Genomic DNA, 16,850 nt, shown 5'->3' on the forward strand with positions numbered 1-16,850 from the left:
TTTTGTTTTCAACCTTCCTTTAATTTCCTTTTGACGGCTGTTTTCTCTGTTGTGTTGTTATTATTAGGAAATTACCTGTTTTGAATTTCCATTGTTGGGCTATTTCTTTTTTTTATATATAAATATTTTGGAATAAAAACAAACTGTCTTGTCAGCATTAATTCTTTGTAGGTTTACATGGGAGAAATAACATGTATCTGAAAGGTATGCTAATAGCAATGAGAGAGCAATTGTTAGAAGAGCAGAAGAGACAGTCTCGTGGAGTGAGTTTATTGGCAAATTATCAGCTAAAGGGAGAAGCCACATTTGTGTCCTGGATGACAATAACAGGACACCAAAGAAAATGGACTGTGTGCTTGAAGTTTAAATCATTGTTGGACATTTGAATGATAATATAAATCTACAAGTTGGCAACATGTGAAACATAAGTCCAGTTTTAACGGATTTTAATATGGAGGAAATATTTAAACAAACTATAAACATGGCTAACATCTTCTGGTATCTTTCATTTACTGAAGATTTTAATAATTTTGTGTTTGATTATTCAGTAATACAGACATGCACACTTCATATGGATAAGGGGAAACTGCCAATTATTGTTTCCCACTTCAAGCACTGGTCTCGGCACATGTATCTCATTATCACGAGCACACGACATTATTATCTTGTGATAACTCACCAAATATAATATTTTTTCCTTGGGAGCCTCTTGCAGCCTCACTTTTTGGTCACTTTAGAAACACAAGCACGGAGCGGTTTTCTTTTTTTTTTTTTAGCGAGACGCATTGTTCCAGGATTCTGAGCGGGTATGGCTGCAGCCCGGAGCCTCCAGTTGCGAGCCCTCCCGTTGCTAGCCCTCCAGTCTCAGGCCTGGGCGTGTACAACCCAGAGTGTACAGCAAGCACACGCAGTCCAAAATACAATTCGCGGATTAGATCTCAGGGAGATGTGCCGTTAGGTGGCGGTATTCCACTAACCTAAGCAATAGTGACAACCAAAAGAAAAGGAAGAAGAACTTAATCTTTCGTGATGACAGGGAGGATGACGGAGTCACAGGTAAGTTTGTGAGCTTGTTTTCTGCAGTTCATTTCAAAACATGTTAACCCTTCAAGTAACGTTTTTTATGTCCATATAGTTTGCAGATTTCTGGACTATATAGTTACATATATATTTGTTTATTTGAGGAAACATGCGATTCCTTAGCCATTCGAAACGGCATCAGCGTTTGTCAGTGAATATCAGCTAAAGTTAGTTTAATGGTCGCATAACTTGATGGTTTGTTTGTATGATTTTCCTTAAGCTACACACCAGTGTGTTTAAGAGGAACAGCCCACCGCAGGTGACGAGGTGCACAGTGTGCTGTTCGCAAGTATGCTTTTGTGTGTCCTGACTAGGCAGTCTAGTACTATGTGTCTGCACTGATTTGGAGTCTTTAGGTCACATGACCTGGAAGCTATTGAGCTAAAATGCTAATATTGACATTAAAAAAAAATTATAAAAAATATAAAAAGGACTAAAATGGAATAAAAAAAGGTGTGTCCTGACTAGGCAGTCTAGTACTATTGATCTGTACTGATTTGGAGTCTTTAGGTCACATGACCTGGAAGCTATTGAGCTAAAATGCTAATAATTACATTAAAAAAATTATAAAAAATATAAAAAGGACTAAAATGGAAAAAAAAGGTGTGTCCTGACTAGGCAGTCTAGTACTATGTTTCTGCACTGATTTGGAGTTTTTAAGTCACATGACCTGGAAGCTATTGAGCTAAAATGCTAATATTTACATTAAAAAAATTATAAAAAATATAAAAAGGACTAAAATGGAAAAAAAAAAGGTGTGTCCTGACTAGGCAGTCTAGAACTATGTTTCTGCACTGATTTTGAGTTTTTAAGTCACATGACCTGGAAGCTATTAAGCTAATGGTTCTTACACACCTTTTTTTTTCCATTTTAGTCCTTTTTATATTTTTTATAATTTTTTTAATGTAAATATTAGCATTTTAGCTCAATAACTTCCAGGTCATGTGACTTAAAAACTCCAAATGAGTGCAGACACATAGTACTCGACTGCCTAGTCAGGACACACCTTTTTTATTCCATTTTAATACTTCTTATAATTTTTATAATTTTTTTAATGTAAATATTAGCATTTTAGCTCAATAGCTTCCAGGTCATGTGACCTAGGGGGTCAAAATCAGTGTAGGACAGTTTAGCTACACTTGCTGTATGAGACACACCTTTTTTTTATAACATTTCAACACTTTTCATATTTTTAATACATTTTTTAAAATACATTTCATACAGTAAAATATGAGCATTGTAGCTTCCAGGTTATTTCACCTGCTGGCTCAAAATCAGTTAATGATCACACTTGTTTAATGAGACACACCTCTTAATGTATTTGTTTATTATTTAGAAATACAAAACAAATCTCAACACTCATATTTTAAAAATAAAGTTTTGGCACATTTAATACTCACTTTTATTTTGAAAACCGGAAGTTTCCACACGCTGCAGTCAGCTCGCAAACGTATTTGACATAAAGTCGGCAGTAAGTGCGCACTTGAAATGTCGGAGCGGCTGGCTTGACCACGGGAAAACGAAAGACGGCTGGCGTGACCGCGGTATTCTGCAGCCAGTTCTGCCGGAATGAACTCATTGGCTGCCGTTCAAAATGGCTGGCAGTATAAAAACACAAAACAAATAAAACAATTTAATCCAACTCTAATATTATGTGATTTTTTTAATGATATTTTACGCACAAACGGTATTCTGTATTATGTTTAAGAATGACTTCCCACGACTCTTATGTTACTTCCAATGATGTGGTTATCTGATATAGATCCATCCATCCATCCATCCATTTTCCACCGCTTATCCGGGGCCGGGTCGCGGGGGCAGCAGTCTGAGAAGGGACGCCCAGACTTCCCTCTCGCAGGACACTTCCTCCAGCTCTTCCGGGGGGACCCCAAGGCGTTCCCAGGCCAGCCGGGTGACGTAGTCATTCCAGCGTGTCCTGGGTCTGGTGGACTGGTTGAGCAAACTCCCATGAGTTGACCATAGAGCTGGTCCAGTGTTCCACGGCCAGGACGAAAGCCGCATTGTTCCTCTTGAATCCGAGGTTCGACTATCGGCCGAACTCTCCTCTCCAGTACCCTGGAATAGACTTTCCCCGGGAGGCTGAGGAGTGTGATCCCCCGATAGTCGGAACACACCCTCCGATCCCCCTTTTTAAAAACATCTGATATAGATGTTGAACAATACTTTTTTTTTTGTTGCAGTATTTACTATTCATTTTATGTTCTGTATATTTTTTCAATTCAATTTTTCGTCTGGTATTTTTATAAGTATTGGTACGTATACCAATACTTATAAAAATACCAGACGAAAAATTGAATGGAAAAATAAGAATATAATACTTATATACTAATAAGTATTAGCATGATTACTTTTACCCTTTGTTTAAAACACAATTTTTAACAATACCGGACGCGAGCTTTTATTTTGAAATTATAAAATAAGCTGCAGCTCGTTGGCACGAGACGAGAGGCTCAAGACTGCAGCCACACTTTGGCCTTTACTGAGGCATATCCAGGCAGGTTAAAGTGTGGAGCATACATCTCATGTTGAACAATACATTTTATACAATTTACCAGTGTCATTTTATGTTTATGGCAACAGACGAGCGGTTCCCGACGCGAGCTTTTATTTTGAAAATTATTTTCCTTGGGGGCGTGGATTCATGGCTCAAATCGGGAGGGCTCGCAACGGGACAGGGAGGGCTCGAAACGAGGGGCTCCGGTCTGCAGCCATACACTCTTGAGGATTCTCTGTGTTACGTCAAGTCAGGCAAAGTGGACAGGCGGAAGTGGAGTTATTTGTCCTTCGAAATAAACCATTTGTTCCACGGAGCATTACAACTTCCGCTATACTACAAAGCCAGCTTCTTAACTTCCAGTCAGTTGTCACATGTTAGTGTGACTTTGTTAGGTAACTTTTGAAATCGCTTATAAAAGACAGCGGCAACTGACCGGAAGTTGTATTTTAGCGGATGTTGTGACGCCCCGTGCATAATATAGTTCAATATGACGGACGTCGAGCAAAAGGAAATTGTTTGCAAAGTTTCTCGCGCTGTCGTGTCTTTCTTCCCAAGGCAACACGACCAACTTATTCAATCACTTGAATTTCGCATGAAATGTTGTGTAAATTCGTTTTAGACTTTTATGTTGAAAATCAAATCACGGAAACTGGGGTTTTCGTGTAAGCTGTGGAGACTTTGCAGGAGGGGCAGCATGGTGACCTGGCTGGGCAGGGCGACAGTAAACAAGTCCGGCAAGGAAGCAACCAAAGTGTGTGGAGGACGCTCTCTCTAGGATAAATATAGGAATGAGTTGAGGTCTATCTGCGTGCGAACTTCCAGCTGGTGCGAGCGCAGCCTTTCATGCCGTCTGCTTTTTTCCCTTTTTTGTATGGTTCTCTTGCATTGTTTTTTTTATTTCTTTCCTCTGCTTTTGTTTAAAGATGGATCCCCATATCTTTCTACACCCACGAGATACAGCTTCAAAATAAGTTTGCTGCTTCCGAAAATTGTGTCCGTAAACGCCGGGACAGCTTCAGTTAGTAAACGAAAAGCACCGCGGCGGGAGCTGTCGCTCCACAGCGCACTGACCGTCTTTGTCCTTCCTCTGTCATCTGTTCACCGCAGCTGCCGCTGTATTTCTCAAGGTTAGTGTTGTTTGTTGTTTGTTTGTTCATTAGAATATAGAATATAGATCGATTCTTTTAGTTGTTTTACGCATTTTTCCTCACTCACTTTGCCACAGACTGTCTACACTGTCTGTTCAACGTCCAAATCATCAGTTATTAGTCACTTGTCAACATTATGGTCACAGTTTCTACCATCTATCCTCCTGATTCTCTTTTGAAGTGTCTTGGCTCCAGTTGTGAAATATTTGTGAGTCATCACACGTCAAATGGTTGAACTTGTCATAATATTCTGTGCATGATGGAAATCATCTGCATTGGTTCAGCATCCTACACATTTTAGGGCTTGCAACTAAGTGTTATTTTCATCACTGTCTAATCTGTTGATTCATATCTCAATGTGTTTTGTCCACAACGATGTAAATGTTGAAAAATGTCCCAAAACCAAAATGTTTCCAGTTTTGATGTTATTTTTATGATACAGGCCTGGGCAACAGATCTTTTAACTTTTCCTGGTTTTAAAGGCTGTTGCATTGATACTCATCATATTTATTATTGAAAACATTTGGGAAATACACACTGTATTCTAGATTAAATATTACATATATTGATTACAAAATACATGGACAAAATTATATAAGTCACATAACACAGATCATAATCAGTAGATATTTTATTTTAGAGTGTATTTACAGTGAATTGTAACTGTCCTTTGAGAAGCACAAACCTCTCAAAAGAAAACTTTTCATGAGTCCAAAAAAACAACCTGTGTTCATCTACCTCATATATCAAGATATAGCTTAAATATTTTCAGATATTATTTATAAGACATATCGCCCTGCCTTAATGGAGCTAGGAAAGCGGAACATAATATTCTGAAAATTCTCTAGCTCTAATGCATGTTGAATCTTTGGGCCACACAGTGGCAATCATTGTTGCCTCACAGCTATTAAGGTATTAACATTATGGTGATTCTATTCTATTCCACACTCTCACACATACTGTCAATTTAGAGTGACCAATTCACCTAATCCCCATATCGTATGTTTTTGGACTGTGGGTAGAAGCTGGAGAACCCAGAGAAAACACATGAACACACCATATTATTTCTATAGTATTCATCGAGTAATAGCTTGAGAATAAGAATTAAAAATCTGGGGGGGACATGAGGAGGAGGAATTTCAACTTATCAATTTTGATTTACAAACATTGTCATGTGAAGTTATTACACTGATGGTAGACTGCTGTAATTTTCATAACTAAGCTAATGCTCGGATATTACTTTACAATGACCATTCATTTTAACCAACTTGGAAATCGCATTAAAAATAAGATGTTATTATCATATGTTACCTGAGCAAGAGGAAATCAGCAATTTAATGTCACAGTGCACTGGAGATGCTGATCCACTGCTGCCTCCATCAGTGAGCACAAATGTTTTATTTTGTAAGTTAAGCACATATTTTTCATTTGAGTAATGAACCAATGCAACTGAGAAAAACTGTGGCATAGACCTGCATTACTCTGGTGGCTTCTCATCTCTGCTTTAAAATGACTTTCTCTATATGTATCTGTCCAAGTACAGGCTGAGATCAACATACAAGATTCAGTCTATAGGTGAAACTGTCCTTTATTAATGTAATTAATGCGTGCGTGCGTGTGTGCGTGCGTGTGCAGCAGAGTTCATTCAAGCTGGTGATACAGAGAGTTCAGATACAGGAAGCAGCTAATTTTTCTCACCCCTGGCCCTTTTTTCACCTTTCTGCTCCCACAGTAAGAGAACATGGACGTGGATCTGGGAGGATTTCTCAGCCAGAACTCCACATACGATTATGACGATGACTATGAGTACAAAGAGGAGAGTGAATCGGACAGCAGTCAGGTGGTGTTGATCCCGCTTCTGTACTCCATAGTATTGATCGTAGGTCTGTTGGGGAATGTGCTGCTCCTGGTTGTTCTGGGACTGAAGAGGCGGCGATCATGGCGCATGTCAGACACCTTCATACTCCACCTGGGTGTCGCAGACATCCTGCTGCTGGTGACTCTGCCCCTCTGGGCCACACAGGCCGCTCAGCCTTACGGATGGTGCTTTGGCTATGTTCTCTGTAAGATCAGTGGAGCCGTTTTTCATGTAAGTACCAGATGGTGATAAATGGACTAAAAGTGAAAGGAAACCCTTTCCCTTGAGGTTGTTTTTCTCCCAGTTTGTGCAAGAATCTTGGCAGTTATACCTCGTTGAACTCAAGTCCTGTTATTGAGCAAGTGTATTCTCCTAATTCTCTACACATTCGTCCAGGCCTGTCTGCATTTCTGGAAAATGTAGGGAGGAGAGAAGTGAAAGTGTGATAAACGCAAGGCAGATTTACTGCACAGTAAGATAACAGCGAGGTCACTCAAAGTGCTTTATGAAAGGTATGATGCCGACATAAAAAGAAGAAAGTGCCATTGAGAGAATTTTTTTTTTTTAAAGTTGTTGAATAAATGCAGAAAGTACAGAGATTAAGATGACTGGAGGTTTCTGTGTTATGTGAGACCAAGTTTAAAGGGATAGTTGGAGGTGTTTTGAACTTTTGTTGTTGTACCGTGCCCTAAAGTCGAAAACCATCTTGAGACGTGAACATTCGCTATGAGACAAAACATGGCTGCCAGCAGGGACTCCAATTTCTACCATGTAACAAAAGGCACACCTAATAAAATGTATGACTGCTCTAGTCTAAATTGCAAAGATTCACTACCGTTCAAAAGTTTTCCATTAAAACTCACACTTTTATTCATCGAAAGAGTTGCAAAATAAATAGAAAATATAAAAAAGACATTAGATTGATTAGAAGATAGTGAAATAATGATTTTTATTTAAAATAATAATTTTGCCCTTCAAACTTTGCTTTTGTCAAAGAACCAGCAAAACATTTTTCAGCTGTGCTAACATCATTGCACAAGGGTTTTCTAATCATCCAATAGCCTTCTAATGCCATTAACAAACACAATGTTCCATTAGAACACTGGAAATGGGCCTCTATACACCTATGTACAATAGGTGTATTAAGACTTTTGCAGCTAGAATAGTTGTTTACCCCATTAATAATGTATAGAGTGTATTTCTGATTAATTTAATGTTATATTCATTGGAATATAGTGCTTTTCCTTCAAAATAAGTAAGTGCTCTATCTCTTTAGACAGCCCTTTTTCAGCTCAACAAGTTCACTGAAGTCCATAAAGAGAAGCAGCATTTTTAGCTCACATGGAGACAGGAGCTGCTGGTCTATTGCTGCCTTGTTTGTGGTTAGTGTCTGTGTCACTAAGGTCAATCAGAATTGAAGCAGAATGAAGGTCTTCAAAGACTAAAGTCACAAAAGTAACACATGTGAACTAACTGCAATGGATCAACAACTCCTGTGCACTCTAATGTAAAATCACAGATTTTCTATGGACTTTGGTGTGGGAGAGTGCCCGGTTTTAAAATAGGCACAAACTTCAGTTACCTGTCAGAAAACACGGTGTAACTGTGAGATTTAAAAGCTGCAAACAACTTTCCTCGTGTCTCTGCTGGCAGCAATGTTTCCACTGAGAGTGACCATCACAGTTAAAATAAGTTTCCCTCGTCTTTTTTTCTTAGATTAACTTCTACTGTGGGATCTTTCTGCTGACTGGCATCAGTGTGGATCGGTGCCTGTCCATCGTCCACTCTACCCAGCTGCACTTGGTCAAGAAACCTCTGTTAGTTCATATCAGCTGCGTGTGTGTCTGGTGCATCTCTCTGCTCCTCACCGTCCCTGACTGGGTTTTTCTAATGGCTGAAGCAGGTGCTTCACAAGAGAAAACACTGTGTGATTACAACTACTCTCAGTCGGGGACAAACTGGCAGCTGTTGTCACGTGCGTTTCACCTGTCACTGGGCTTCCTGCTGCCTGCGACCGTCCTGACCGTCTGCTGCTCTTGTATCCTGCTAAGGCTGCAGCAAAGCTCTAAAGGTCTCCTGAAGCAGAGTGCCATCGTGGTCTTCCTGCCTCTGGTGGCGGTCTTCTTTCTCTGCTGGATGCCCTACAACATCACGCTCATCGTAGACATGTTGAGCGTGAGCAACAGCAACACATCGAAAGAGCCTCACAGTGCAAAAACTGAGAATAGCTCCCTGAAAAAAGCCCTGATGGTCACATCCGGTCTGGGCTGCGTCCACGCCTGCATCAGGCCTCTGCTCTACCTCGGCCTGTGTGCAAACTTCAGGAAGCAAACGCTGGCCCTGCTGAGATGTGCTCCAGTTGAATTTAGGGGTTCGCTGTGGGATTTGGGTGTGGGTGAGGAAGTCCTGCCTGAGCAGAGTCATGAGGAGGAAAAGCTGAATCAGATGACAAGTGTGGAGTTTTCACTGAGTGCTGATGAACAGAGTCCAAAAAGTCCAGCTATGATTCAGACACAAGTGATCTGACTGATGTTCCACGCCTGGAGGAGCAGCGTGAGACAAAATGTCATGGGTTCAAGTGATGTAATATATTCAGTGTCACTATGAGGAATAGGTACATATTCACATTGCACTTTTTTAGGGCTGCAACTAAGATCCATTTAAGTTTTATGGTTCACAAAATGGAGAAAAATATTGATCAGTGTTTGCCAAATCTCAAAATGGCATCATCTTCAAATATCTGTTATTCTTATTATCGTGTTATCTTCCTATATTTACACTTAAAAAGCTAAAAAAAAAAACACTCAAAGCCATCAACTGATATTAAAAACACTTGATCGAGGAATTGTTGCAGCCCTATACTATCTTAGGAAAGTTTCATGTTTATTGAGCTTGTCACCCTAAGTCATTTGTTTCTTATTCAAATGTAGAAATATATATATTTTTTACTGTGTATAGTTATTTTTATTGAACAGGCTTTTATATTTTGTGTCATTGAAACAATCATCACAAAGCTAACACCATTCAAATTCTAAGGAATATAAGCTCTTATCCTTGTGTAGTGTTATTGTTCCTCCTTACATCAAACAACCCGGCACTCGGTTTAATTCTTTATTTCTGGTAACAAATCATCAAGTGTTCATTTCACGTTATCTGCTGCTCACCTCACATCAGTAAACTATGTGTGGATTCCACAATTGCAACACGAGTGTGTGGATTCCTGTTTACAGCTGTGACACAGCTCAGGGAATTTCCCTCAACAAATCCCACGGCCTTTTCAAACTCACTGTTGCTGCATTTTTATTTTTATTGCATTTTCTTAACTTTATTTCTAATAGTCTGCCAGCATTGGCAAAGGCTGAAAATTACTTACAAAGGAAGAGGGGATAATGAAAGGAAATGCATAAAGTGGAAGAAGAGACAAAATAAACAACAGCATATAATTGTAATAAAACGCTAAATACGTAAAATAATAAGTAAGAGATTACTGAAAAACATGTCATGTCAAGACTTTTGAATATTGTGCTCATATCAATAGTTTTATCTGCTTTTTTGTTTTTGTTAAAAATGTGCTCCTCCATTTCTGTCTTGAGCAGCAAGAAATGTGGCTTCTTGTCAGAGAATTTGCATTTATGGATAGGCAAATATAACATTTCTGTTCTACAGAGTAAAGTCAGAGTAAATATTTGCCACTGTAACTAAAGGAGTTAATGCCTCTCCAAAATGTATGTGTGAATTCACAAGACCAAAATAAATATGAGACAGTTCCACACTTCAAATTAAAAGTGCTTTGGAGTACTCACTGTTGTAACATGGTTCCTTGTTACAGAGTGGTGGTGATGTCATCAGTCAGGTGACAGGTGGGAAGACAGAGGAGGAGGACAATGACACAGAAAGCTGCAGTGTTTTCACAGCTACTCTGTTTACTCTCTTTTATAGTCTTGTCTGACGGGTGGGAAGAGAACAGTGGCTTGCTTTGTGTCTGTGAAGGCAGCGAAGTGGAAACAGAATGTGTGAATAACTGGGAAAAAAACAAGTTGAAGAAGACCCTTGTTAAAGTTCCATCAAAGTCAGGTAGACTGGTCAGATTTCAGGGCTCAGGGCAACATAATCATTTTGACCCAATGCTGTAAATGTGACTTGAAATAAATTGAGCGTACACTCTCATGCTGTTTCCCTTTCTGCCTGTGTGCTTCCCCTTTCAGTTTGAATGGTATTGAAGTTCACCCTCTGAGAAATGCAGTCTGTTACGAGAAATGCTGGTTTGGCTCAAACAGCAGCAACATGTCACATTCATGGCCTCCAGTGTTGCATCAGATCGATGTGTTATTTCCTGTGTCGGTTAGAGCTCGTCTATCTACGAGCAGCTGATTAGGACTTTTCTTGAAAGGCCGTGTTAAGCTTGGATATCAAACTCAAATGTCCTAGGACTCCTATGGGCATCTAGTCTGTTCAGCAGCAGGTGGGCAATATGAGCTTAAAATTATATTCATGATTTTTATTTTTTTTTAATGTGGAATGACGTATACTTCACAAGAAAAATGTCTTAATGATGCATAATAAATCTAGTAATATTAATCAATATCTAAAGTTAAGTCAAGTCCCTATTAACTAAATCTATAAAATTGTATGCATTATTAAGCATTTATTTAAAATATCTAAAGATGTGATAATGAAGTAGAGCGAGGCTGCAGTACCACTGACGAGGGAAAGATGGAGACGGAGAGCAGGACAGTAGCTAAACCTGTTCTCTGTTTGTGTACGGTATGTCCTTAAACTGTGACCATATTTATGAAAATGTCAGATGCTGTTAAACAAGTGGTTAGATTTGTTCTATGAATAGCAACATTCAGCTGCTTTGGTCCACACTAATTAAAATGTTTTTTTTATTTCATTTTTTCATTTCATCATTCAAAACACTGTTCCCTGTGAGCTGTCAAAATCAGAAGAGCTACCAGTTTCCACCACAGACTTCTCAGTGGTGTCTTTTGTAATGTCAGCATCATGTTTTGTAACATCAGTGACGTGTCTTTTGTAATCATGTAATCAATTTTGCAACATGAATTTGTCGTATTATTTTCTGACATTTTAATATAAGTGAGTTGTTTTCCTTTGTTCATCTGTTACCTAGGTGTCTGTAGGTTTTCAGAAGATGTGGACATAAACCATTGTTTTTCTTCTTATATATTCTATAAAGTGATTTTAAATGTGTTTTAGAGATATTTTAAGATTGTAAAGCAGGTTGTTAATTACTTTTTGACATGATAATTGTGATACCACATGTGTAGTTTGATGAAACACTATATAAAATGGTTGAGTGCATTTGAAGCCAAGATCTTTTTATGGCACAATGACTGTTGCAGTCTTGTTTCAGCTCCATGGCTGAACTCCAACACCTGCTATAATCAGTAGATTTGCCTCCCATGCAAAATTGGTTTTGTTGAAATTGGAGACATCTACAAGTCACAACCTGTTTGCTCTTGTGTGTTTCCTGTCCCTTAAAGCACATGTGTCGAGGATGTGTGGCTGCTTTGTCACACAGTTTTGATTTCCTGTCAGTGTGAGATAAGATTTCCATTGAAATTGCTTTATGTGGGTTCATAGTTTTCTCAGTTGTTTATGTGTGTTTTCTATGACCTCCAATCCTATATCACAAACAGAAACTATCAGAAATCTCAACTTAATATAGTATTCAATAGTAGTTTATCAATATGGTACTGAAAATAGAAACAGCTGTTTGGGTGAAAAGTTTAGGTGTGTCCAAACCTTATGATCATTCTTCTGCATTCCCAGATGTAAAGTTCTGGGTGGATGAACAATAACATTCTCTAAATTAATTCCATATGTGTGTTGATTACTAGATGGTCACATTCCTCTGGCAGTGAGTTACATTACAACATCCAACTTTTTTCATTCAACCGCACATGTTCATCTCCATCAATATTTCCCCCATAAATGCAGACTGGTTGGAATCAAACTGCCATTAGTTTTCTTTCAATTTTCACACACTGTCAATATACTCTCTTGTCTCACAAGGGACCCCCACGGGGTGAAGAAATGAATATGAATGTAATTACAATATCCTAAAAAGAAAGGTTATGTGATTTTCCAGATCCTGTTCCAAAGCCTCCTAATATCTTGATATTTGGTTTAAAAAAAAACCATCAAAATCAGTGTCAATTAGGCTAATGTGTGATATGTGTGAATTTGCAGAATTATCAACTCTCTGACTGCAGTGACTGTGGCGCTACAGTGCCACCAGCTGGAGTCGTATCTCCACATGAGAAAATAAGACCATTCTTTGCATGATCAATACATTTCCATTTTGTATTTAGCGTGCTAGGAAGTCTGATATTGTCTTGATCTGAGAAAAACAAATGTGTTTTTAATTCAGAAAATAAAATTTTATTCCATATTTGAATATTCCTCAAACAACAGCAATGAACAATGAAATATGCAGTAAAAACTTTAATTGAGTATAAAGCATACGTGAATTAAATGTTTATAAGTAAAGCTTTGATATTCATAGTAGCCTATGTTGAGCTGACTTGTTTGTTACATGACAACGGGAAAGAGGAAGTGTGTAAGCACAGATGTATGACCACAGTTTGAGATGGAGATCATGTGGTCATAATAATGTCACAGTTTCAATGCACAAACAAATCCAATGAAAACACTATACAACATGTGACCGGTATAAAACACATGTATGCTCAGCTGTTCATGTCTATGTTATTATGTACACATTATCAGGTTTATCAAAGGCACAATAGGCAGGATTTGTTTTTGGGTCCTCAAGTCAAGTCTTGTGTTATTCCCAAAATGTATGAGTTGCTCATTTGTCGGCTAAGGGTCAGCGCCCACTACCAGATATTACACGGAACAACGCGGACCTTTGTAGACACACAGAAAGTATTACACGGCCTTGCAACTAAAATGCGTCCCAGGAAGCTTTGGCCAATCACAGAGCAGTTCAGACTGAAAGAGGCTGCTCCTTTTGGCCGTTTTACTACACCTGCTTTGTATACAGGTTCTTTTTGATGAAATGATTGTTACTCCAGCACTGTACTCACTTCAAGCCAATGCACACTTAGTAGCATTGAAAGAGTTCCAAGTGGACATGGACTTGAAGTGAGAAAACCACTCTGGGTCATCTGTCACTTATAAAACAAGTGTATATGTCTGCACTAATCAGATGAGAAGGGCTCAGGTCAGAGAGCATTGATCCTAAAACAGGTCAAGCTAAACAATCAACTATTTTTTCAGCCTATTGCAGCTTTAGCGTGTCCTTATGTTTAACCTCTATTTCTCAGATAGCAATGGAGTTGGAGGTGTCAGCAGACTCAGACCATAAGGAGCTCCTCCTGCTGCTGACTACAGATTTGAATGTGGCACTTGTTTTTATCTTGCAGCCCAGAGACCTGAGGATGTCGAGGAGCTGACGCCGGAACTTCACTCCCACAAATGCATACAGGATGGGGTTGAGGCTGCAGTGGAGGTACCCTATGGTGGAGGTGATAGTTATGGCTTTATCCAGAGTTGTCCTGACAGCACAGCTGTCGGTGTTGTTGCTGGTGTGAAGAGTGTCCACCAAGAGAGTGATGTTGTATGGCATCCAGCAGAGGAAGAAAACCAACACCACTGTCAAAATGACCCTGAATGCTTTCTGCTTTTGGAGTCCTTGGCTGCCACAGCGCAGCCGGCGCAGGATGCAGGAGTAACAGAAGATCAGGATAGCTGAAGGGAGCAGGAAGCCCATAATGTGGTAGAGCATGCGTGAGGCCAGTCGCCACTGACCAACCGACTGAGAAAACTTGAAGTAGTTGCGAACGCACTGGGTTTTTACTCGTCTCTCATCTTTCTCGTCTTCCAGGAAGATCCAGTCAGGGATGGAGAGGATCAGAGAGAAGAGCCACACTGAGAAGCAGCTGGCCTGGACAACCCAAGGGTTTCTACGTGAGTACATTTGCGTGGCATGGACAATGGACAGGTAGCGGTCCAGACTGATGCAAGCCAGCAGAAAAATACCACAGTAGAAGTTGATCTGAGGATGCAAAAAAGAGAAGTTAAAAAAAATTAATTTACAACAAAAGCTTAAGGTATTCATAAAGCTGTTTTTTGTTGTTGGTTTTTTTACCGTAAAAAGAGCCCCAGTGATCTTGCACAGAGGCGTACCAAAAGTCCAGCCTTCCCGTTGAGCGGCCTCTGCAGCCCAGAGGGGCAGGGTCACCAGCAGCAGGATATCAGCCACACCCAGGTGGAGGATAAAAGTGTCCGTCACACTCCAACACTTCCTGCTCTGAGCCAGAACTCCCAGCAGCACTCCATTTCCCAGGATGCCCACCACAAACGCCACAGAGTACAGAACTGGGATGAACACCGCCTCAAATTTCATGCCCTCCTCCTGGTCACACACATCACCACCCTCACAGCAGCTTTCATTATTATAGTTGTCATTGTATAAGTCATTGTATATGTCATCATAGCCCAAGAACAATGGTTGATCTCCGTCCACTGTGATCTTGACACCTGTCTTCACCACCGTGCTCTGCAGAGAAAGAGGTCTGTAGTCATTCATTTTGGTTTCCGACCACATGGTGGTGCTATCTATCTATCTATCTATCTATCTATCTATCTATCTATCTATCTATCTATCTATCTATCTATCTATCTATCTATCTATCTATCTATCTATCTATCTATCTATCTCCATTATAATATTCAGTCTAATATTTTAAGTGTATGTTTTAAGATGACACATGAGATTTATCCAAATACGGTAACATTGAAATGAGCAGTTTTTCAGTAAGTACTGCAGATTCTTCCAAAGAAACCGCATCACACAGTGTATAAAATGCAAAATGTATATCTAATGATATAGTCAAAATGCATGTTAATAACAGTGAGCATTTGTGATATAAACTATGGCTGATGTGTTGATGGCAGTGAAAAAAAATGTACATGGTATATGCATTAAAAAAGTTATTGCTTTGTGCCTCTAGATCAGGAAGAGAGATTAATGCACATGTTCAAGAAGAGGAAACAAGTAATTTCCTATTTAGCAGAAAGAAAAGGTGCTTAGGGAACTGAAATAAAAATGGCAACATTCAAATTTTAGTATTTTATCAATATGATATACACTACTACACTACACTTTTGAATAAGAAATTTCAATTAAATCATAGGAGACAAGCACAGTGATATTTGAGAAGTGAAACAAAGTTCATATGATTTACAGAAAGTGTGCAAGAATTATTTAAACACAATTAGGCATATGCATAAATTTAGGCACCACAAAAGAAAGAGAATTTTGTGCATCCTCCTTTTGCAGAAATAACAGACTCTAAACGCTTCCTATAGCTTCCAATTAGAGTCTGGCCGAAGGTATTTTGGACCATTCTTCTTTACAAAACATCTCCAGTTCAGTCAGGTTTGATGGTTTCCGAGCATGGACAGTCCGCTTTAAATCACACCACAACTTTTCAATAATATTCAGGTCTGGGGACTGAGATGGTCATTCCAGAATGTTGTATTTGATCCTCTGCATGAATGCCTTAGTAGATTTTGAGCAGTGTTTAGGGTCGTTGTCTTTTTGAAAGATCCAGCCCCGGCACAACTTCAACTTTGCCACTGATTCCTGGACATTGTTCAACAGAATCTGCTGATATTGAGTGGAATCCATGCAACCCTCAACTTTAACTGGTAGTTTTTCCTTACCCTGGTCGAAGGTCTAAGGACAGAGGATGTTACCAACCCTGTGAAGTCCCGTGAGACAAACTATGTTTTGTAAACTGTGGGCTATATAAATAAAGATTGATTGATTGATTGATTGATTGATTGATTAACAAGATTCCCAGTCCCTGCACTGGCCTCACAGTCCCACAGCATGATGGAACCACCATGCAAATAACAAGAACAATACATACATATAGATTTCAAACCTTTCCAAGACTGTTTTGCACATAATCTAATAAATAACAAAAATGAAATGCAGTGACTTACCCAGTTGTAATTCTGTGCCATTATATTGTCTTCAGAGAGCAGGTTCATAGGACTACACTTGATTCTATACTAGGATTCTGTGGTTCCAGTAACAATGTCAATGCCTCGGTCAACACAAGCCGCGCCCCCCACCAAGTGATTTCAGTGACATATTGAAGTACCACATAACCATGCAAAGTGTTTGATGATAACTATTGCTTTAAGTATTGCAGCAATTTCTATTCTTTGAAAAAAAAAAAGTCAT

General features: G+C 39.2%; 2 protein-coding genes across 2 annotated transcripts; one reads left to right on the plus strand and one right to left on the minus strand.

Moving 5' to 3' along the window:
• The first annotated feature begins 4,549 nt into the window (after positions 1-4,549).
• LOC310931852 (C-X-C chemokine receptor type 3-like) lies at positions 4,550-9,286 on the plus strand. The gene is made up of 3 exons (XM_083895088.1): positions 4,550-4,725; positions 6,479-6,835; positions 8,321-9,286. Exons 2-3 carry the CDS (start codon positions 6,488-6,490, stop codon positions 9,128-9,130), a joined length of 1,158 nt encoding a protein of 385 aa, XP_083751214.1. The 5' UTR covers positions 4,550-4,725; positions 6,479-6,487; the 3' UTR covers positions 9,131-9,286.
• Positions 9,287-13,913: 4,627 nt separating this feature from the next.
• cxcr3.1 (chemokine (C-X-C motif) receptor 3, tandem duplicate 1) lies at positions 13,914-16,627 on the minus strand (the record flags this gene model as incomplete). Its single annotated transcript, XM_083896003.1, has 3 exons — positions 13,914-14,648; positions 14,742-15,152; positions 16,607-16,627. The coding sequence occupies 3 exons, from the start codon at positions 16,625-16,627 to the stop codon at positions 13,914-13,916; spliced, it is 1,167 nt and encodes a 388-aa protein (XP_083752129.1).
• Positions 16,628-16,850: the final 223 nt, after the last annotated feature.

Source organism: Microchirus variegatus, assembly GCF_963457635.1.
Source record: "Microchirus variegatus genome assembly, chromosome: 1".
In the NCBI taxonomy this organism is placed as follows: Eukaryota; Metazoa; Chordata; class Actinopteri; order Pleuronectiformes; family Soleidae; genus Microchirus; species Microchirus variegatus.

Bases quoted from the DNA above. Each gene is read 5' to 3' on its own strand.
- LOC310931852 (XM_083895088.1), top strand. From the start codon at position 6,488: ATGGACGTGGATCTGGGAGGATTTCTCAGCCAGAACTCCACATACGAT. The intron at 6,836-8,320 runs GTAAGTACCAGA...TTTTTTTCTTAG, and splicing joins TCAGTGGAGCCGTTTTTCAT to ATTAACTTCTACTGTGGGAT.